Consider the following 24,946-nt stretch of genomic DNA (forward strand, 5'->3'; position numbering starts at 1 on the left):
TTAGTTTTGGATACAACGTCGCAAACATTCCATGCGTCAGTCTATCTCGTAATATTGGGTGCACCCAAAATTCTCTTTGTGTCTGCCATCGTCTTTTATAGCGACGATGGAGGAGCACACACAATCAATTACTTTCACGTCCATTTCCAAACTGAGCCAGTGCTAACGCCGAACTAACGCGCGTTAGCTCGGCGTCCGACGAGCGTTTAGCGGAGCGTGCGCACTGTCTCGGTTTGGAAATGGATGTGGAAGTGATTGCTTGTATGTGGCTCCTCTATCGTCGCTATAAAAGACGACGGCAGAGGCAAAGAGAATTTTGGGTGCACCCAATATTACGAGATAGACTGACGCATGAAATGTTTGCGACGTTGTATCCGAAACTAAGACAAAATAAATTCAAGTTTTTTAATTCTTTTAAAATATCTATAAAATCCTTTGACGATGGTTGGTCTATTTTAGATTTCATCAATAAATAGATAAGTATCGAAATGATCGTTCTCCATTTCAGCACATATATCTCAAAGCGCTCGGCTAACGCGCGCTTGGCCAAAAGCGCGCGTTTGAGTGTGTACGCCTACATAGAACTCTTGGTTCTTTAAAACGCGCGTTTAAAAGCGCGCGTTTAACGCGCGTTCAAAAACGCCTACTGTGTACAGGCTCTAAATGTGGACTGATTTTATTTTGTTATTTTTTTATTTCTTATTTTTTAGTTTAGTTTAATTTAATTTTTTAATTTGTACTTTTCATTATAGTTTTTTTCTTTTCTCTCACAATAAATCACTTATAGTCTTTGCAACATATTACTGCTCAAACTGCTCATTGGCTCACTAGTGACCAAACAGTTCCATTCCCTGAACACTGGGAATTTGATCGTGGGTTCGTGCCTCGTAGGACAGGCTGGCCACGTGGAGTTGTCGTGTCAGGTTTTCTCCACGTCTGTAACACCTAAATAGGGGCCAGTTACCCATAAAAATGACCTCCCGGAAGGCATATCCCATAGACAGATTGCCCAAGTGTTGCATTGCCATAACAAACAACAACAACAGTTCAAACTGCTCGCTCAGGCTAACTATATCGATAAACATCGTCTGGAGTTTCTCGATGTGACCTATCTAGTACAATTTACAAATCAGACAGGAGCATAACGCAGCTTTTTTCAGCCCCCTGAATATAAGTGCAACAGGAATGGAAAACAAACGAAAAAAATTTACAAATTGCTCAGTTTCTGGAATAAACGAGTAGGATGCATGATTTTATACAGTTTGCAATATATGAATATCGTAAACAATGTTGATAGTTTTTTATAAGTCATATATTGTCTAACTAGCAGATAAGCACTACGTTGCCCAGACAAAAAATAACAACAAACAATTAAAATTAAAAATCTTATAAATAACCTACGATTGTTATATATATATTGCGATTCTTGGATGGTATGAAATGGCACAATTTCATTGGTCAAGTAGACAGGAATTGCAAATATGATATACGTGTACGGTATCTTAAATTTTGCAAGATATCATATTTGCATTCTGCCGAAGGGATGCTGGTCCTTATTTAGGTGTCACTAACGGGAAGAAATCTGGAAAACTCCACGTGACCATCCTGTTGGCAATGCTCAAACCCACAACCAATTATTGGTGTTTGGTGGTTCTATCCACTCAGTCACTGGTGTCCACTTATTAGAATTTAGAAAGCACCATTCAGTAATGAAAAAAACCAGAGTTGTTAGATTTGGAAAATTAAATACGTATGTAGTTTTAACAGTGTAACACTTTCGAATGAACACACAAGTGCTCTGTGCTACCCGTAGCAATAATAATATAATGCGTCTACTTCCCGATACATCATTGTTGCAGTAATTAAGTGAATAACATTTTTTAAATTATATCCTTTTTGCATAAATTATATTTGGTTTATTATTTTTGAAAATTTTTGCCAATAGATGGCCTACTTGTAAAGCCGGCAAATCGAATGTGAACAAAACTTAATTGACATACGGAAATCCAATCGATATTTTCGGATGGCATTTACGATGTTATGTAAGTTAGAATTAGTCGAACGACCCAGCAGTGCATAGCGAACAAATAAACAAACATCCTCATTTATAGATATAAATTTGCATGTTGGGCCCCGTCCCTCACCACCCGGTCGCCCATTGTGAGTCTGGCCGTACCTATAATGGGCTTGCAAAAAAGAGGCCCTCTTAGTGCCCACACGGCAGAAAGAGGGAAAAAAATATATAAATTTGCAATCTTATAATCGAGATGGGTTGATAATGATAATAATAATAAGTGCAGAGCCCAAACGGTTAGGAGTTGAAAGTTGAAATTTGGTACACAGTTAGGGTACGTCATGAGAACGTACTCTAAGAAGGGGTTTTTCGAAATTCCCACAGCGGGGGAAGGATTACGGATTAAACCGAATAACTCCGCTTCTACAGTACTATTTTAGATGCTTTTTACATTTATGCGGGAAATCCAAATATTTTTAGACCCTTCTAAAAATTCTCAACGATATTTAGTGTTCCATCCTACATAAAGTTGACACGAGGAGCGTATGCACATAAGTTCGCTTTATTCGAACTCTTCGTCTTATGTTCGATTTTATGTTCAAACTAGCTGTTACCCGCGACTTCGCCCACGGAGGTTTTACAAGCAAACCCCATTTATATTCAGTATTTCAACAACCGTAGTAATTGTTATATAACACCTATCGCTGAGAATGATGAGAATTGCCGAGAATCAAACGAACTATTTTCAATTTGATCAATTTTCTGGAACGTTTACAATCGTTCTATAATCGAACCAATACGCAATAACAAATTCGAATTTAAAACTGTTCGAACATTTGGTTAAAAATAGAAATATATAAAAACATTTCAAACATTGTTATAAATATTATCAATTTAATACACCTAAGTACTCAATGAAGACTAAACGTTGTTGAAAACAAAAAATCGCATCTAAAATAGTACAATAGAAGCCGTTTTCCGGTTAAGCCTTAATGCTCTCCCTCTCCCCCCGCGGGGGAATTTCGAAAAATCCCTTCTTAGTGTGCATTTCCATGACGTACCCTAACTGTGTACCAAATTTCACCTCTAGGTTCAGGTTGCTCTGGGCGATGATGAATCAGTGACTCAGTCAGTCAGTCAGGACAAGTAATTTTATATATTTAGATTTATATTTATGAATGATTCTGGAAGATCCAGCTTATTTTTCGAATTTAATAAACCTGAAGAAGAACCCAGAAAGAGATACAAAAACGTTTATTATTTATCACTTAGTGGTATTACACATCGGTTAGTGGTTGCACTGAGTCTTGAGTTGTGGTCAGCTATTCAAGTGAACACGCTCTTCATTGCCTTTAGAGTTTAAACCTGAACAATAGGGCACATTGACATTTCTTATATCAGTAAATAGCCTTTTGCAGAAGGCATTTTCTTTGAGGAAGTAATAGATGCTTTTTCTTTTTGTTTTGTTTCGTAATTTTCCTGTAAAATGCATTCTGGCGGAGGTTTTTGAACTATTCTTTGTTTTGCAAAATCCTTTTCTGGTATTCTTTTGCAATAAACTGTATACAAATTTTGGCGTATTGGTTATAGCTAAAGAATGATGAAACTTTAATTATAGCCACCCTGCATTTCAATTGTTTCTGGTGAATTGAAATTTGTTTAATAACAATATTATTATGTAAGAGATTGTATGAAGTATGGAGGAACGTAAAGAAGAAAAACACTATATTAAGATAGACACGGCATTCTTTTAGGTAATTAATTTATAAGTATTGATTTTTATGTATTTATTATAGTTTTAGAATAAATCAATACGTTGAAAGAATGTACTTTCATATTTTTCGGAAAGTTAATTTCTTATTATTTTCATTGAAAGATTTTTATAGCTCATTTGGACAATTCCTGAATCTAAGCATAGTTTCCCTCCCCCTTCTTTTTAAGCCTAAGCTTTCATAATGCAGATTATTTCCGATAAAGCAATGACGAAATGTTTTAGTTAATGAATCGATTTGCAATGCGATACACAAAATGTTTTTATACTAAGAATTTATGCGTTGACCTGTATGTAATGTCTGTTTTTATTTGATCTGCATTATGAATATTTTTCATTTTGGAATGATTTGATTATGCTTTCAGATAATAAAATCAGTATGTTATAAAATAGGTAAAATCACGAAAAGTTAGTTTAATTACTTACAAAGTTAGGCCCAAATTCATAAAAGCATCGTATCGCAACTTACAACGAACGTTCGTCGTAAGTTGCGATACGACAAAATTTGGTATTCACAAAACTTGTCGTAAATAGGCATCGTTTTATTACCACATGGAGCGGGTTGTCGTAAGTCAAGTCAGTTGAAGATAGCCGATAAGTATTTAGCTTTCTTGATCGACGAATTACACAGTTCATCGAAAATTTATCGTTTATTTCGTCTGTCAATCGAAGACATTTTATTAACGGAATTAATCTGATATTGTCGAATGTCGATACAGAAATGATTTTTAGTTTGAGGAACTGAAACCTCGTTTGAAAAGTCATACACGTAATGTATAGCATATTATTCTCTTAATCACGTTAAAATAATGAACAGGATTGTTATAATCAATTATAGAGAAATGTTACTAGCCTTTTCTTTTTGAAACGCTTTTCATTCTCCATTTACGTCGAATTTCATCTATGCTTCTACGTACTTTACTAACACTATTCACTTCTTCACAAATTAGGCGTAATCTCCAACAGTTGCCTTTTCCGCGAATAGTTTTTTCGACTCCATCTATCAATGCCTGTATTTCGGAACAAGTAAAATGACTCCTCCTTTTTTCTCTCTCCCATTTTACTACCGAAACTCGTGTCGTTTGAAAGTTCCCGGACCATATTCTTATTGGATTAAACAATATACTCTCGAAATCAGATCAATGATATTTTGTCGTAAATAGTAAGTCCAGTTACGATGAGCTTTCGTGAGTTGAAGATACGATATGTCGTAAATTTGTCGTATTTAACTACGTCGTGAGAATATGACGTAACTAACGACATTTTTGTTAATCCAAGCCTTAGTTCAGTATAGCTTCATACTATGAAACTGCACAAAGATTTAACTTATTTTTCCTAGTTCAATAAAAAAATTTTTCTCAAAAACACTAGATAAAATCATTTAAATATATTTCATTAATAAAACGTTCCACATTGAAATGCGGCTATTATGAATAATAACGATAATCATTGTACATTATTAGTGTTTCAGGAAATAATGGACAACTTTTCACTTTGCTTCTCGATTTTGATAGGAAAATTATACATCTCTGATCTGTTTTTATCTCATTTCATATTTTAGAAAACGGACTCTATATTTTCTTTTTCCTTAAACATTTGCTGTTGTGTAAAATCATATAAAAGCAGTCCCTGACTTTGGGATATAGTGCGTTCCGAACGGTGTGTTATAAGGAAGTTCGTTTCCAGTGATCTAAAAAGAAAGATGATAAAATGTATTAAAGTAAGGTTTTTACAGTGAAATACTGCAATGTCTAATATAGTGTTTAAAAAGTTAAAACCATCATTAATTTTTATGGCGATAATATGACGAATTGGATATATGAATAGCGGTATAGGAATATAAATGATGACCTTTGCAGCAAAAATAGGTTAGCTCGTTTTTTAAGTTTTTGGGAAAATTTTCTATATTCCGAATTTGCTCTGTATTTTAGGACAAATCACAGGTATTAATGATATTAAATAAGGCAGTCTAAGAGAAGTTATAGATTGAGTCTGCAAATTATATCTATGTATGTAGAGGTTGAAGAAGAAAACGGATAACATGTCTTCAAGGTTTTCAAATGTGTTACGTTTGAAAGAGCGAGTTGTCCGGAAGTCGACGACTGTCTATTAAGTTGTTAAACCGGTGTCGTGCATTGCAAATCTGTGACCTTAGTCGAAATAGGTCAGTGTTTGACGTAATATTCTTCCCATTTTCTGAACTAGTTTGAAGTGAAAGGTAAGATCGTTCGAAGAAAATAAAATTTTGTTTTAACACGGGTTCGATTTAACGCGGTTTGGCAGAAAAACTTGATTTTTTTCTTGCACCATTTGTTTTCGGTTATTGAAGTTAATTCGTTCCTAAATTTTCCCATAAACAATATAAAATGGATTAATCCTGACTCCCAAAACAAAGCTCTTGTTTTACTTTTTACTTTTCCGGCAAAAAATGACATTTATACAAAGGGTTCATATGGCGATCCGGCAAAAAATGACCCCCATATTTCTACATTTTTGGACTTAAGACGTCTTGAAACGTCGAGAAACGCAAAAAAAATTCGGGGGTCATTTCTGTATGTATAGATGTTAGTGTGTGGGGGAGGGGCACGATTTTGTTCTACCCTGTTTGAAACTTAACTCCTGCGCATTTTGTCGAAAATTTCCGAAATTTTGCAGGGAGGTTTGCTTCCTAGGGGACTGATGCTCTTAAATTTTGGTGGTTAAAAGGTCGATGGGGTGGGGAGATAATGAAGGTCGTGTGTATCTCCAGTAGGGTCGGATTTAATAACGAGTAAAATCATTAGCATTTACAAATTTTTATAAAACTCATCTCTACCCACAAAATTAAGCTCTGCCATTTTATAATAGTTAAAAATATGTTTTTTCAATAAAATATAACAGATAGTGCCACCAAAATTCTAAATGTTGCTGGATTTTTTAGCTTACCATGCATATGAATGCCTACAAATGTAACGTAATATATATAATATCTGTTCTGTATACATTAAAAACAAAATGTTCCACCACCTCCGAAACCGAAAGCGAAACTAACACTTTACAAACAAGTGCTGTAAGTAGACACTCAACTCTGACTGCCTGGACGAAACACAAGCAAATCAATCAAGACGAACAAGTGCTTTATCCACACTTTCCGAAATAGTGTTTCAATTGATTTGATTTTAATTTAAATTAATTAATTTTTTTATTCTATTTTTAATGTTAGTTTCAGTTTCAGTGTAAAGGCCAGAATTTTAATTATTTTTTTAAATTTAAATATGTTTAGTTTTATTAACTGGCTATCTAGTATTAATGAATATTAAATATTATTATATGTAACAGGGATGGCGAATGTTTTTTGAGCCCGCGTGCCGTATAGTAAGGGGCCGTCCATAAATTACGTAAGATATTTTGGGGTGGGTGGGGGTCAAGGATTTCTTACTCGGGTAGGGGGGTAATAGATCTCATCTTACGTAATATTCTTATTTTTAATTTTTGATCTCGTTGAATGGTGAAGTTTTGAATTTGGCTTCTAATTTTGGCCGTTTCTATTAAGAACTCTCGTTGTACTAAAGCCATCTCATGTGACATGATAAAATAATAGCGCTAGCAGACTCATGCTCTACACGTTTTTTTCATGGAAGAAAGGCCGTGTGGTGGTTTCTCTCTCTCTCTTTTTTTTCAGAATAAGTGCACAACTCCTAAGGATGTTTAATACTAAGAATACTTAAACCAAAACACATGATACAAAGTTAACATAAAATTAGTATTTGGCTTTTAGTGAAAACTAAAATGTAAAACTAGATATTAGAAATTATAAATAGTCTTTTCTTCCATGTTTTTTGAACATAATTGTAAAAAGCATCAAACAGTAGTCTCTGAACAAGCTTATCAAATGGACATGGCCATGTGAATCTAAGTGTAAAGATTTCTAATTTTAGAATAAATGTATGTTAATCATAAGTTGGACAATGATGGATCATATGGTCGACATTGTCTAGGTTTTCTGTAGAGCAGAAGCAAGAGGCAGTTTCTGCCCAGTTATACATCGCCAGGTAGCTTCTAAAATTACCATGCTCAGTAAGTAGTTGAGCAGTAGCAAACATTACCTAAGTGGTGATGAAAACCTACATTCAACACTAGGAAAATAAAGTCCTGTTATTCTACCAGTTTTACTGCTCAACCATTGTTGATTCCACTTTTGCATAGCATTGTCACGAATGTAATTTTTAAGGCTGCTACAGCATGAGAGAGGGATGTGAGTGTAGTCCAAGTCAGTGTCCTTTGCAGCTGACTTAGCCTCAAAGTCAGCTTTTTCATTTCTAAGTATGCCAGTATGGCCAGGAAAATATATAAAAGTTATCTTATTTACAAGATTTTTAATATGGTGCTGATATATGGTGTGGATATATGCGATTTTATTGCTATTGCAATTGGGATTTAATAGAGCTTTTAGGACAGACTGAGAATCACTGTAAATGTTGATAGACAGAGTTTTGTTTGGTAGTGAAGTGGCCCACTGAACAGCTTGGTAGACAGCATCATCATCAGCTTGATATGTGGGGGGTATCTGTACTTTCTAACACATTTTGGGCAAAATATGTCAGTTTGGAGGAAGATACAGATACTTGAGCCAACATGAAGGGAGCTTTTAGACCCATCTATGTAAATGTTAATGTCTGCATGATTATCCATGGAGGAATCAGATGACATGAAATAACCTTGTTTACAGGATGATGATCAGAGATAGTAGAGTAATTGCAATGTAATGGTAGGGTAAATTCAATAGTAGGGTGAATGCAATGCATATGAAGAGCCGTAGATAGGAGTAGAGACTGTTGTTGAGCCTTGATGTTTGTAGTTCTGATGTAGTAGTTTATAACCTTTTCTGCAATACATAGTGGCAAAGGAAGGAGCTCTGCTAATATCAGAGAGGCATTAGTAAAAACAGTTCTGCAGCACTTTGAAATTCTGATGGTCTTTGAAGAGAGAGTAATTTACTTGCTACTGAATTTTTACTAGTTACCTGACCCCAGCTAGAGGCCATGTAAAATAGCATTGGTTGTATTGCCCCATTATATACAGTTTTACAAACTTTATGATTTAGTCCCCAGGTGTACCTAGCACATTTTAGCAGCATGTAGTTTATTTTATTGACCCTATCCAATATGTAATTAATATGGCAATGGAATATGGGTTCTGTTCTCTCTTGTTTAATTTGTATGACGTTTCTGTTTACATGTGCACTAGCTAGTCTACAAGTGCACTAACTAGCTAGTGAAAATTAAAATTAATATAAAAATGAATATTATGGTGTTGATTAATGATGATAATAATAAAAAAAGGATTGTTAATAATTAAAAAATAAAGTTCTTAAAATAAATTGTTCATTCAAATTCATTAAATTTTTATGTTAACAAATTTAAAAATGTAAAGTCTTTTTATAAATAATACGACATATTAATTAACTAATTAATAATTATATATTTTGGGCCTAAGGTTTTTAGGGTTTCATAAAGAAATTGTTTTTTGTTAAAATCATTCTAAAAAATCGTGCCTAAATATTACGTAAGATAGGGAAGGGGAGGGGAATCAAAGAAAATATTACAGTTTTTTACACAGAGCTGGGTGGGGGCTAGAATGGCCAAAATTGCACTTACGTAATTTATGGGTGGCCCCTAAGCATACCTACCTTTAAAGACGTTTACAAGTCCCAAAGTTTTAGACTTTGAATAACAATATTTTGTATTTTTTTTATCACAATATACATATAGGTTATATTATGTAATAATAGTTAATATAACATAATCAAATGGAGCTTTAATATGTGTATTTCCAGTTGCTAACAATTAGTCCTCACATGAAAATATTTTTTACAAACTGCATCCAATGATTATAGAATAAATACCTAGATCTCATCTTACGTAATATTCTTATTTTTAATTTTTGATCTCGTTGAGTGGTGGAGNGATCTATTCCTCCCATATTTACTTAAAAATATTGTCTTTTATATATATATACATACATACATACATACATACATACATACATACATACAGGATGTTTATAAATGAATGGTGCGTTTTAAAAATTAATAATAAATCTATTTATTACCTTATAACTGTCCAAGTTTTTTATGCATTAATGACAATCCTTCAATATGTCCACCCATGGTCACATGACACATCTACATGGTAATCAAATTCTTCTCATACACGATGTAGCATGTCCTCTGTGATGGTCTGCAGTGCATGACAAGCAAAGAGCGGGTAGCGCATAAAAAACTTGGACAGTTGCCGCTGCTTATGCTGTAAGGTTTGCCCATGTAAGGTAATAAATAGATTTATTATTAATTTTTAAAACCGCACCATTCGTTTATAAACACCCTATATATTAAAGTAGACTAAAGAACAGGCAACAGCATTTTTGATATTACTGAGAGTAAAAAACATCAATTCATTCAACTTTCACTCCTGGAATGGAAAATGTCTATAATCAGCTCTTTGGGAGTTGGCATGCTTAGCTTGCAATTGTTGATGAGAATCAATATGGTTAATATTAGAATGCATTTAAAAGAGATAACAATTAAAAATTTAAAAAAGGATTGAGAACTATTAAATGAAATAAATAAACAAATTATGAAAAGTTAATGCTTTAGAGTTTTTAATCATAAATTTATGATTTTTTTAAATTAAAAGAAATGTAATTTTATAGAATTTTCTTTTTAAATTTTAGGTTATGAAGATAATCCATAGAATTCAAGCATTTGATTGATTTTTGTTACAGTTTCAGTTGTATGAAATAAGATTAACCAAAATAACTTATTGAATAATGAAAAATGGATCATCAAATTTATAGGTAACAATAAATATATATTATTTAAATTATATTAATTTCTTTTATCAGCATAGTAAATATCATATAATAGTTGTAGTTGTATTTTATAGTTAATATCTTGAAGATATTTGTTACCTTCAAGGTATTGATAAATTTGATTTTTAAAATGTTTAAAACGTAAAGAATTGAACAAAATTGCCTTTTTATATTAATGCATTTAGTCCCAATTGTATGAAATTGATTAAATAGAAAAAGATATTTTACTTTGAAAACTTTTTATAGTAGAGCTTAGAATTCAACTATTCCAAGTATCTTATGAATGAATGATAGCTACACAAAGAAAATTAGATAAAAGATGTGATCTACAACTCACTTGTCATTATTTATTTATAATGTTATTTCTGGTATTTCAGTATAATTAGAACCATCTGCCCACTTATTTATTTGGTGAAATTGATCAAAGAAATAATTACTGATGGTATCTCTATTTTGACTGAACTTTTTCTCACATGAAGGAAGACTAAATTCCATTTTGCATTGATCATTCCATTCCTTAGCGATACTTGCTAAGTTTTCATTCCATTCTCATTTTATTGGAAACTTGATTATATTCATCTCATCCTCTAATTGAATTGATCAATTCTAAAATTCCTTCTTATTCTGTTGTGAATCTGCTGTGTTCTTATTATATCAGGTGGTCATAATTAAAGTAGAGATGTTTCAAGCTCAATTTTACAAAATCTATTTGGCCAACCAAAATTGGTGTACATAATATTCAGATCATGGGATTTTGATTTCTGTAATAAAAGTTTTTACTTCAGGTTTTTGTCACCAGGGAAAATAGCATTAACAATCCACAAAACCTTTTTATAACCTTTTGTGTTAGAAAATAGCTTTGTATGTGGAGTAAATAAGGCTTAGTAAAGAAAACAAAATGTAACAGTGGACAATAGTTTTTATTCTGACCCAATTACATATACGGTTCAATATGTTCCAAAAACTGAATTCTATAAACTGCACTTTTCACTGCAGAATGCAGAATACAGTTGATCCCCCTATAACACGGTAGATACGTTCCATTCTTTATGAATCAATTTTGTACAAGTCCTTGCCAATCACAGCCCAACACGTGTGAAGTTTATGGACTACGGCTGTTTGAAAGGTTTTCTTCCATAAAATTAATCAATTCTAGACTAATTTGACTCAACATTTCCAAAATATGTATAATTTTTGGGGGGAATAATCCGTATAAACCAGGGGTCGGCACCCTGCGGCTCGCGAGCCACANTACATACATACATACATACATACATACATACAGGGTGTTTATAAATGAATGGTGCGTTTTAAAAATTAATAATAAATCTATTTATTACCTTATAACTGTCCAAGTTTTTTATGCATTAATGACAATCCTTCAATATGTCCACCCATGGTCACATGACACATCTACATGGTAATCAAATTCTTCTCATACACGATGTAGCATGTCCTCTGTGATGGTCTGCAGTGCATGACAAGCAAAGAGCGGGTAGCGCATAAAAAACTTGGACAGTTGCCGCTGCTTATGCTGTAAGGTTTGCCCATGTAAGGTAATAAATAGATTTATTATTAATTTTTAAAACCGCACCATTCGTTTATAAACACCCTATATATTAAAGTAGACTAAAGAACAGGCAACAGCATTTTTGATATTACTGAGAGTAAAAAACATCAATTCATTCAACTTTCACTCCTGGAATGGAAAATGTCTATAATCAGCTCTTTGGGAGTTGGCATGCTTAGCTTGCAATTGTTGATGAGAATCAATATGGTTAATATTAGAATGCATTTAAAAGAGATAACAATTAAAAATTTAAAAAAGGATTGAGAACTATTAAATGAAATAAATAAACAAATTATGAAAAGTTAATGCTTTAGAGTTTTTAATCATAAATTTATGATTTTTTTAAATTAAAAGAAATGTAATTTTATAGAATTTTCTTTTTAAATTTTAGGTTATGAAGATAATCCATAGAATTCAAGCATTTGATTGATTTTTGTTACAGTTTCAGTTGTATGAAATAAGATTAACCAAAATAACTTATTGAATAATGAAAAATGGATCATCAAATTTATAGGTAACAATAAATATATATTATTTAAATTATATTAATTTCTTTTATCAGCATAGTAAATATCATATAATAGTTGTAGTTGTATTTTATAGTTAATATCTTGAAGATATTTGTTACCTTCAAGGTATTGATAAATTTGATTTTTAAAATGTTTAAAACGTAAAGAATTGAACAAAATTGCCTTTTTATATTAATGCATTTAGTCCCAATTGTATGAAATTGATTAAATAGAAAAAGATATTTTACTTTGAAAACTTTTTATAGTAGAGCTTAGAATTCAACTATTCCAAGTATCTTATGAATGAATGATAGCTACACAAAGAAAATTAGATAAAAGATGTGATCTACAACTCACTTGTCATTATTTATTTATAATGTTATTTCTGGTATTTCAGTATAATTAGAACCATCTGCCCACTTATTTATTTGGTGAAATTGATCAAAGAAATAATTACTGATGGTATCTCTATTTTGACTGAACTTTTTCTCACATGAAGGAAGACTAAATTCCATTTTGCATTGATCATTCCATTCCTTAGCGATACTTGCTAAGTTTTCATTCCATTCTCATTTTATTGGAAACTTGATTATATTCATCTCATCCTCTAATTGAATTGATCAATTCTAAAATTCCTTCTTATTCTGTTGTGAATCTGCTGTGTTCTTATTATATCAGGTGGTCATAATTAAAGTAGAGATGTTTCAAGCTCAATTTTACAAAATCTATTTGGCCAACCAAAATTGGTGTACATAATATTCAGATCATGGGATTTTGATTTCTGTAATAAAAGTTTTTACTTCAGGTTTTTGTCACCAGGGAAAATAGCATTAACAATCCACAAAACCTTTTTATAACCTTTTGTGTTAGAAAATAGCTTTGTATGTGGAGTAAATAAGGCTTAGTAAAGAAAACAAAATGTAACAGTGGACAATAGTTTTTATTCTGACCCAATTACATATACGGTTCAATATGTTCCAAAAACTGAATTCTATAAACTGCACTTTTCACTGCAGAATGCAGAATACAGTTGATCCCCCTATAACACGGTAGATACGTTCCATTCTTTATGAATCAATTTTGTACGAGTCCTTGCCAATCACAGCCCAACACGTGTGAAGTTTATGGACTACGGCTGTTTGAAAGGTTTTCTTCCATAAAATTAATCAATTCTAGACTAATTCGACTCAACATTTCCAAAATATGTATAATTTTTGGGGGGAATAATCCGTATAAACCAGGGGTCGGCACCCTGCAGCTCGCGAGCCACATGTGGCTCTTTGGATGTGAAGCTGTGGCTCTTTAGTTCCATACGCAAATATTATTTATTTTATCAAAAAAAAATTAAAAATCGTTCTGAATCGATTAACGAGGATTAGGCACTGATTCTATCTCTCAGCCACTTGTACTTGCTTTTCACCGCCCCCGCCCCCGTGATACGAGTCGTCACTGTTGTCAGTCTGTCGGAAGCTCTCGAATGACGCCGTCGTTGGATGTTTCTATTATCTAATTTGTTGTGAAAAACACTACTTATATATGAATAAATAGATATTTTTTCTTATGAATAAATAGATTAGTTTTTTTTATCAAAAAACTTTATTTATGCAAGTACTATTGTTGGCAAGAAAAAATTTTGTGGCTTTTTAAAAACTTTGAAATTTTGTAAATTGTAATTTTGGCTCTTCCGACTCAAAAGGTTGCCGACCCCTGGATTTGGCCATGCACTACTGTCATCACGAAACACTGCTTCTATAGTGAATGGTTGTCTCTTTAATCCGAAGATATTTCTCTCGGTATCTTACAGCAAGTCAGGTCCAGAAACTCTTTTATTGTATTGTNAAATAATTTTTATGGCCGTTGAATAAGAAATGTTTCTTTCACAAGAAATGTGTAAAATTATAGTACTGTATTAGACTTACGGTACCTAATTTACATACTGTACAGACGATAGTAAACAACTTACTCGTCTAAACTCTCCGTAGCATGGCGCTGGACGACGGAAAAGTATATATATATATAATTATAATAAAGTTACAATAAATTAAGTTAATATATAATTATATCTACAGTACCTAATTTATATATAATACTGTACAGACGATAGTAAACTCAATTTACCCACCTAAATTCTCCGTAGCGTGGCGCTGGACGGTGGAATGTAGTTCGGCTGCCCGATGATGTTTTACCAAATTATAGGAGTTTTTCTACCAGGTTTGTACGGATACCGTTGCAATTTTTGTCTTATAGGAATCGTAATTATAGGAACTTGTGTTATAGGGGGGGTCTACTGTATCATCAGTTTGTAATACATAAAGTATTATTTGGTCCTTCAAAGTTGCCAAACTATTACATGTCCTTGTAAACCAAACTTTTTAAATACCATCACAACTAATAGTCACATGGAGTAAGTCAGGTGAATGGGCTGGCCACTTTCTGGGGAATGCTCAATTAATTATTTCAGCTTTTTTCGACCTTTTTACTCTTGTGACACATTTTTCAAAGAAGAAAAATTTTGTGGCACACCTACATAGTCATAGAAGAAGAAATTTCTAAATGAAATGAATAAAACAAAAATTATTTTTCATTCTATTTATTTAATTTAGTTAACAATTCTTTTGTTTATACTTGTATTATGTCTGTATTATGCAAACAATTCTTACAACTAAAATAAAATATAAAAATAATTAAATAAATAATTACAAAAAGAAAATATTTATGCCTTTAACAAAGCTTTAAATTATTTAAATATTTCATAAAAGTTCAAATGATTTTTTATGTAAAAAATTACAATGTGAAATATGTGATTGATGATGATTGTCATTTCTGCTATATCAGGTCATTCAGACAGAGCAGCTCACAATTCATATTTGACATTTTCCAATCTTGATTGTTTTTATTTTTCATGTTAGTGAGAGTTGAAAATACAAACTCACATAAATACAACTTAGAAAATTGGAGTAAAATATTTATTGCTTTTAGATAATATTGAATATTCATCTCTGACTGAAATCCAAAAAGTATCTAAATTAAATTCCGAATTTTTGATTTTTAATGTTCAATCAGATGAAAGGGAAATCAGTTCTTCCTATTCTTCAAGACAAAGATACCAGTTTGCTGTATCATTGATAAAAGGATTTCAAATTCAAATGGTTTTTTTTCACCACATAGGCATGCAGTATATAAATACATAATATGTTGCATGCCTACATTTACAACTCCCAGACAACTAGAGACTAGAGACAGGATCCTGTATTTTGACTTTCTGAGATAATTCAGGGGTGCTGTGCACTTATACAATATAGCATTGGTCCGATTCATGTGGTCTGTGGGTGACAGATAATTGGTCTTTATTCAAATAGTGTTGGCGCCTGAATGCAGATGCTCCTGTATTCGGATATGTCAATTTCAATTTGTCATAAAAAGATCATTCATGTACTTTATTCTTATTAATGGTATTGTACGTATATTCGGACAATGATGTTAAAATAAAAATTTTTTAACATTTTGCGGCACGCCCTTTGAGAAACACTGAATTATTTGGTCTTCAGTGAAACACTGTTGTAGGACTTGGTAGACATTCAATCCTATGTGATATGGTGCTCCATTCGGCAGACATGCTGATGTTAAGACATCCATGCTGTTGGAGTTTCAGAATAACAAAGTTGAGCAGCATTTGTCAATATCTCACTACAGTGACAGAACAAGTCACTAGTCTTGTTGCTTTGGATTCTTTGTAAGTATGGACTAATTATGAACAAGACAGTAAAGTGATGCCACACTGATTTCTGTGGCTGCAAGGGAATATTCTCAATCAAAGGGGTCTCAGTAGCCCAAATGCAAACTTTTATATATTGACAATGCCATTCAGATAAAAATGTGTCTTATTGCTCTATAGGATGTTCAAGGCCATGCATCATTCACTTCCGTCTGAGCTAGGAACAAAGTGCGTTAAAATTTCCAGATCTTCTGGAGGGAGTTTTTGGACTAATCTTGTAGGGAAAACACTTCAGTATTTTTTCACATGATTTCCCACACAGTTGAATAAAGCGTATCCAGGCAACTGGATATGCTTTATTCAATTGTGTGGGAAATCATGTGCAAGCATTGCAGATGAATCCTGCAGTGCTTGGGCAGCATTATCTTCCACTATGGTAGTTGCAACATGTTCAAATTCATTTGATATTGATTTGTGCTCTTGTCCTGATTGCACTTACAAGTTTTGTACAATTGAACTTGAAAACCTCTACTTTAATTGTAGCCTGTAAGTTCTCTAATTTAGAAACCTGTTATGATTATAACAATATTATCTTTTATTTTGAGCAGAGCTGAAATAATTGCAGAAAACAATGCAAAATGTTCTGAAATATTAGGGATATTTTTAAGTAAGAACCATTTCGCAATATCTCTTTAAAATGTGTGTGTTCATAATTTTGCACATCAGCAGTGTCTCCTGGTATTCCTTGCACATAAACAGACACCATTTTGAGTTTCTGGCAGTGTGTGCATTTAGTGTTGTGTGATGGAAATGTTTAACAAGATTGAGCAGCTTGCCATCTGTGAAATAAGGTCCATTATTTTCTTCCTGACTGTAGGAAATGTGAAGTCAGCAGAGATTCATTGCCAGATTTGTGGAGATTATGGTCTGAATGCCATGAATAATAGCAAAGTTTGTAAGTGGATAAGACTAAGCAAGATTAGGAGAATGTGCATGATGAAACCACACTTGAGCTCACCATCTGTAATTGCTGACAATCTTGCATGTGTAGTAGACACCATGATTTCTGGAAACAGTCAGATCAAGGAGCATAAAGTGGCTATAAGCTAAAATACTGCCAGTTTCTACAGTTTTCCACATTGCAAGAAAAATAATTGTATTATAGAAATAACATAAGAATTTTATGTAAAGAGAAGGATTTGTTTTTAATCATGCAGAGTGACCACTCTAACACATATTCCTCTACTGTACCCAATTTAAAAAATTTTTAAAATGTGTTAGATTGGGCACTTGGTGTGATAAACTTTTATGTAATATAATCTTTATAATATAATAGAAGGGTTAGAAGCACGAAATAATCTTAATCTTAATCTTTGCTGCTGCTGTTTTTCGCCCGTGCAACACCCAGCTCATCTGCTAGTATAACATATATACCAAGTTTCATCAAAATCTGATTAAAGCAATAAAATTTAATTACCTAAAATATTTTTCAATATGACCGATTTTATAATTCCATTTTAACTGTTAATTTCTTTCAGGTATGTTCGAAGAAGATGGCAGAAGGTCTGATTTCTGAAAAAGATATACAAGCAGAATGGTTTTTATTAAGGATAGGGAATTTCGAAAAATGTGTTCTGATACCTTTAGACAAAAATGAAATAATTGTTGGAAGAAGTAGCAACAGACATCTCAAAGATAGTCCAGGAATATCTCGTAGACATGTTCGCTTTGAGAGGACTTCCAATGGCGGATGGATCATTCAAGATCTTCAAAGTACAAATGGAGTCTTTGTCAATAACGTCAAGATCGATTCTGGATGTTCGTATAACATTCAAGAATCTGATGTAATTGGGTTAGGAATAACATCTGCCACTTCAGAAGGACATTTTTTATTCAGATTATGTCGAAAACGGAACAATTTTGAGATAGAATCTCAAAATGTTAATGTGGAACCAAATATAACAGGTAAATTGAAAACATCTCCCAGTCAGGATGGTTCAGAAAAATTTCATTCTTTGAGTAATCCTGTTACAAAAGAACAGAACTGTGAAGAGATAAGTAGCAATTCAATTACAGACTGTAGTATATTGGATAAAACTGTTCAAGTCAAAGAATGTATAGTAAAGTTAAAACGATGTGATGATGATATTCTGAGGTTACAAAGATCAAAAACCGAAATACACAACGAATCACCATTATCGAATAGTGATCAAGTGAAATTGTCCAAACCTTCAATTGAAAAGAAGAGAAGAAAGGAAACCAATGACGTGATATCAAATTGTGACCATAGTGAAGAATTTCATAATTTAAATTTAAAAAACATAAAGAAAGAATTACCTGACGAATCATCATCATCAGAAAGTGATGACCATTACAATTTTGAAATTTGTAATTTAAAGAAAAAGAAAAAGATTCTTGGTAAATCATCATCATCATCAGAAAGTGATGACCATGACGATTTTAAAATTTGTAATTTAAAGAAAAAGAAAGAGATTCTTGGTGAATCATCATCATCATGTGATGATGATGATCAAGACATTTTCAATGTTTCAAAGACTTCACATTTGGTAACTACAAGGAAAAGAAGAATTTTCTCTTCTGATGATAGTGAATCAGATTTTTCTCCTAACCATAGAGTTAAAAAGTATTTATCAGAAACATACAATAAAAAGTTAAATAATAAAGCCGATCGTGATAACAGTTCGAATCAAATCATTCTTTTAAAAGACCATTCTGGGATTGTTCAGTCCAGTTTAAAAAAGTCCGATATATTATTAAGTGATATTAAGTGCGAAGATGAGAATTTGGAAGAAGAATCAAAAACAAATGAGAAGGAAGGAAAAGCTCTCTCAGAAAATACAGATAAAAAGAATCTGATCGTTCCCAACAATGTAATTGTAATTGAAGATGATTTACCTTCGGATGATGAAAAAAAATGTAATAAAAATATAACTGAATTTGAAGATAGTGTTATAATAATAAACGAAGATTCAGGATATTCTCAAAGTGATGAAATAATAATTATATCGGATGATGATGATGATGATGATGAAACTGATGCTCACAGCGATAAAATTAAGCAAGTGGACAATAAAAAAACTTTCAAAACCGAAAAAAATGATGAATTTGAATATCGCTGTGATGAGGATTCCAATAATTATTTTGATGATGATATAAAATGTTCAAAGGAAGATTTTCCTTGCGATACTGTAGATGATAATTTTATACCTTTGGATGATGACGTTGCAAAAGATATTAAAGATGAAGAATTGTTCAGTCGACTTCTGTGGCCACCTCTTTCTGAAGATCCCGAAGAGGAAACGAAAGAAAAGGATTCAGAAGAATTCTTTCCAGTACTTTCTCAATCCTTCTATTCTGATGATGATGGCACTTCATCATCTGAAAATGAATCCCTTGTAACAACAAGACAGGAGAAAACGAAAAATGTGTCAGAAATTTCTAAAGATGATGACAAAACAAAACCAGAAATCGGTCGCTCCTGTACTGGAGATAAATCAAGTGGCATTCAATGCATTCAACTTACTGAAGCATTGCCAATGAATCGTAGGCCTAAATATGCTCGTGGTCGAGAAGAATGGTTTACTGAAAGAAATGCTAAGAACGACGAATTTCTGTCAAAAACATCGGAAAAGAAATTAAGAAAACCAAATGTTCCCGTGAGAGAAAAGACGAAAGTGTCTACTAAGAAAAAGGAAAAGCACTGTTCATTGAAAGAGAAACTTAAAGAAAATATGGGATATCGCTTACGCTTTCCAGGGGGTGGTTCCGCAATAAGATCTACTACAAATGCTAATGATATCAGAATTATTAGCAGCAATAATAATAATATTCAAACAGATACAACAAACAAATTAGCAAAAAATATGGATGCTCAAGCTAAATTGCCACTCGTTCATCAACAAGCAAAGAAAAAGGCTACGATACCAACTCGGAATTTCGAATCCAGATCTTCGAAACTTGCTGAAGATATGATTAACAATTCAGCTAGCAATGTCAATTTGGCTAAGAAAACGTCAGCAAAAACTGTTTTGGAAAAATCTAAGTCAAATTACAAAAATTCTCTTCAAAATTATAAAATTCCAAAAAAGACGACACGTTCAGAATCATCTGAATCTGAACTACCAAAAGATAAGGACGAGAGGAGACATTCTTTAAATGGGTTTCATGACAAACAGAAAGAGGTGAAAAACAAAGCTGGTCAATCTTTAATTGAGGATCGTGCAAAGCTTACACAAAGTTTGCAAAAGAATGTAGGAACAACTAATAAAACAAAAAAAGTTAGATTTTCTGCTAATGTTGAAAGTCGACAGATAATGACAGATGTCAGCTCTTATAGCTGTTCTGTATTGAAACCTTCAGAAAATTTGAACAAAAGGGGAAAATTCATTAATAATAATAATAATAATACCTTTCCTAATCAACTACAACAAAATCAGTTCATGACTATAGAAAATGTAATCGCTAAAATAGTTCAGTGGAACGTAAACTGGTTGTTAGAACAGAGAGAAAAAGTTAATCCACCACCTGTAGTAGATCAAACATCTTTAAAGAAAGTCACACTATCCTATAATTCTTTAGAAGAATACTTTAATACATACATAAATTTATTATTATTGGAAATATGGAACTGTATTTTCAGATCATGGAAAACGAAAACAGAACGTTCAACTGGTAGAAGCATTTACGCTTCAGTTACAAGTTATAATTCATTCAGAGATATGATGATACTGAACTGTCAGACAGTAGTATCAATGAAAGAATCTTTTGATAAAGCATCGCAACCATTTGAAGGGAATCTTGTTATTATGGATTTAAGGATAAGTAACATTCAGAAAGCAGTTGTAAGAGTATTTGGTTATATATCAGAGCATAAAACTGAAAGATTCAGGGCTCAAGCCAATTCTCTATTAAATAATTTACCAGCTAGTAAAGAAGAAAACTCTCAATTAGTCTCATTTGTAGTGAAAACAAAATTGCGTGAGCAAAGTCTCGATCTTTCAAAACTCATGAAAATTCAGGGTATTTGGTATTTAAGACCGTCCTTAAGACATTTCGATGCGTTACTAAAGTTTTCCGATAGCAGTCTACATCCTTTCATTATTAAACCCGATTTTAAAGTGTGTTCGTTTGAAAAAAACCCTGATTTTCGTCTTAGATCTATGGAAAATTTTAATGCATCACAGAAACATGCAATTGCTAATATATCCAGAAGCATATGCCAGCCACACTCCATTCCGCGAATTCTTCTTCTGCATGGTCCACCAGGTACTGGAAAAACTTCCACCATTATAGGAATTATTCATCAATTGTTAAATCAGAGGGTGGGAGACCAATATGTGAAATTTCTTATCACAGCTCCTTCTAACGCTGCAGTGGATGAAATCGGCCGACGTTTATTGAAACAAAAATCTTATCTGAAGAAACCTGATGGAAAAAAAGTACGATTTGTTCGAATCGGACAGTGCGACCACGTTCACAAAGAGTTGAGATTTTATTTTATTGATGAATTGGTTAAGTATAATTTGAAAGAAATGATGAACGAAAGCGATCTTCAAATTAGCATAAATGACTTAGAAGCAAGGATTAATAGGTTGCAATTGGAGATTCAAACGAAAAAAGATCGTAAACATCCCGAAAGTGAAATAAAAGATAAACAGTTACAGTTAGAAAAATATTATCAGAGGCTTGATTACTTTAGAAACAGAAACGATAGTTTTAGAAACATCGAGTATTATAAGCAGAAATTAAGGATAGAGATCTTAACCAAAGCGGACATCATACTCACTACGTTAAACAGTTGTAAGAATGCACCACTAGAAAATGCTTTTGGTAGAAATAGTTCTGTTACATTCACTTGTTGCATCGTGGACGAAGCTACTCAATGCACAGAACCTGAAATTTTGATTCCCCTCGAATATGGAATCAATAAATTGGTGTTAGTGGGTGATCCACAACTGTTGCCAGCGTTAGTTACTTTGAAAACTGCTGCACAGTGTGGATTTCAGTTATCTTTATTTGAAAGGTTTTACAAATATTTTTTGCAAATGAAACAACATAGTCCAATTTTTATGTTGACTGAACAATATTGTATGCATCCCGAAATCTGCAAATTTCCTTCTCAACATTTTTATGGTACTAGATTAATATCTAGTGGAACTCGTCCTCAATTTCCTATAAAACCATATGTAATGTTAGATATTATAGATAGTCAAGAATGTAAAGATAATCCTGCAAATATATATAACATGCCTGAAGCAAATTTTGTCAGCAAACTATGCATGGAACTGTTACATATTCTTCCCATGTCCAGTTCCATAGGCATCATTACGCCTTATCAGGGCCAGAGACAGGTTTTCACTAGATATTTTGAGAGTCAAACGAGTTTGAGTAAGGAATATCAGCAAAGAATAGAAATAAACACCGTCGACGGCTTTCAAGGACGTGAAAAAGATGTCATTATATTGTCTTGTGTCAGAGGAAATAATTATTCCGGAAATATTGGATTTTTGAACGATGGACAAAGATTAAACGTGGCCATCACTCGAGCCCGCTGTTCGCTCATTGTGTGCTGTCATGTGGCATTTCTCAGGAACCATGCTCATTGGAATGCTCTAATTTCAAATGCTGAACAAAGAAATCTGTTATTTCCTGTTAAATCATCATCTGTGAATGAAGTGATCAAAATGATCACGTATTAGAAGAATAACAAAATAATCGGTTGTAAACTAACCAAGATTATTGTAAATTCATGTACATATGTGACATCACTGCTCCATTATCTACTGGTGTAAATAAATTTCCAAGTCGGAATAAATAACAGTTCTTCATCATATAAAATTTTTTTTATATTTTATACACTACGTTCATTTGTAAGCCAAATTATATCAAATTATATGTTAAGTCTTAAATTATACGACTGGAATATTGTAATATATAAAATATCAAATAAAAGTTTTGAAATAAAATATTTGTTGATATGTTGGAAAGACAAATTTGAGTTATAATTGAAACAATTGGAAAAACATCATCTGGCGATACATAAATTCCACACTAAGCATGCATGCATTTTTACAGTGGAAAAACTCGTAGCTCGAATCTTATTTTACACACAAATCCTCATTGCCTATTATATTCTATAAAACAATGCATAATATGAGATGTTACTGTACGAGGTTTTTCAATGGTACTGTACTTGCATGCAGCAGTATGTAGTTTGAAAATGAATATTCAGTACAGTCGACCCCCCTAAAAAAATTGATAGTATTCGTAAAACATGCTTAAAAACTCATAATTCGGTAAAACGTCATCGCCTACTCGTGTCGCGACAGGATTGGTCGAATCTAGACCAATAGCGGATATTGCACAAGCCGTTGAGTTTAAACGAGCAGCGGACCTACTAAAAACCATTTATTATTTAACGGCCATAAAAATTATATTTATATTAATGATGTCTCCAGAGTTCAGCAAATTTTTCGCAGAAAAATAATTTATCAGGAAACGCGCCCGCCGTTCGATGCGCCACTCCACGAGGAAAACAAGCTTACGCAATGGCGTCGTCGAACGGTGCACACTCGGTAAGTAATCCTACAATTTTTTGTTTATAGCATAGTTTATATGGATTATTCCCAAACCATTATACGTATTTTGGAAATGTTGAGTCGAATTAGTCTAGAATCGATTAATTTTATGGAATAAACCTTTCAAACAGCCGTAGTCCGTAAACTGCATACGTGCCGGGCTGTGATTGGCTGGACTCGTAAAAAATGGATTCATAAAAACCGGAACGTATCTACCGTGTTATAGGGGGGGTCGATTGTATATTGAAATGGCAGGAAATCGTCAATCCACGAAGATTCGTAACAGAGATTATTTCAAATATACAGTAATACCTCGGTTTTTTCTGTGAAAAATTTGTCTCGGATTTCGTCCTCATGCCCATGTGACCGTGCTGCTAATTATGCGAAAACAAAAGGCAATCCACGTTCCCTTGCTCAGTGTGGCGTCGTGAGCATTACCCCGCGCGTCTACCTAATTCCATTGCTTTCCTTTCCTTTTAGCTCCATCATGGAACTAAAAAAAGTTTCCAGAGCCAGCAGTCCTTCCAATGCCGTGTTAAATGTTCATTTATTCTTTACATTAGTATTTTATATTCATTTCTTATTGTTTTAGAAATAAACACTACATTTATTCTCTATGAAATGTGTTTTGGAGTGTCTAGAACGAATTAATTGGATTTACATTGATTCATATGGAAATAATTGACTCGGTTTTCTTCAGTTTCGGATTTCGCCGATTGTTTTCGGACGGATTATGGACGAAAACTGAGGTATAACTGTACTGTACATCCAATTGAAAAATACCAAGCAAAAGAAAAGGGTGGAGTACAATGATTTTTTGCATGAAGCATATATTCGTATAATTCATAGTTTAAGTTGAACTACAATAAGAAAAAGTTCTTTCTGGAATGAGATTCGAATCCGGATTCTTACTGTTTGAA

General features: G+C 32.9%; 1 protein-coding gene across 3 annotated transcripts in view; it reads left to right on the forward strand.

The window, feature by feature from the left end:
- The window catches only part of LOC111629450, a 42,103-nt gene extending 18,353 nt beyond the window's left edge, over nt 1-23,750 (forward strand). For 2 of the 3 annotated variants that reach the window (XM_023373352.1, XM_023373354.1), the window contains 2 exons: nt 10,497-10,619; nt 17,967-23,750. In XM_023373352.1, the coding sequence (XP_023229120.1) occupies nt 17,982-23,147 (5,166 nt within the window). In that variant the 5' untranslated portion in view covers nt 10,497-10,619; nt 17,967-17,981 and the 3' untranslated portion in view covers nt 23,148-23,750. Of the gene's footprint in view, nt 1-10,496; nt 10,620-12,584; nt 12,719-17,966 lie in introns of those variants that run through there. The other variant, XM_023373353.1, reaches the window with a different exon arrangement.
- The last annotated feature ends 1,196 nt before the right edge of the window (nt 23,751-24,946 follow it).

The sequence above is a fragment of the Centruroides sculpturatus genome, unplaced genomic scaffold (genome assembly GCF_000671375.1).
Source record: "Centruroides sculpturatus isolate CEXI.00-Female unplaced genomic scaffold, Cexi_2.0 scaffold85, whole genome shotgun sequence".
Lineage (NCBI taxonomy): Eukaryota > Metazoa > Arthropoda > Arachnida > Scorpiones > Buthidae > Centruroides > Centruroides sculpturatus.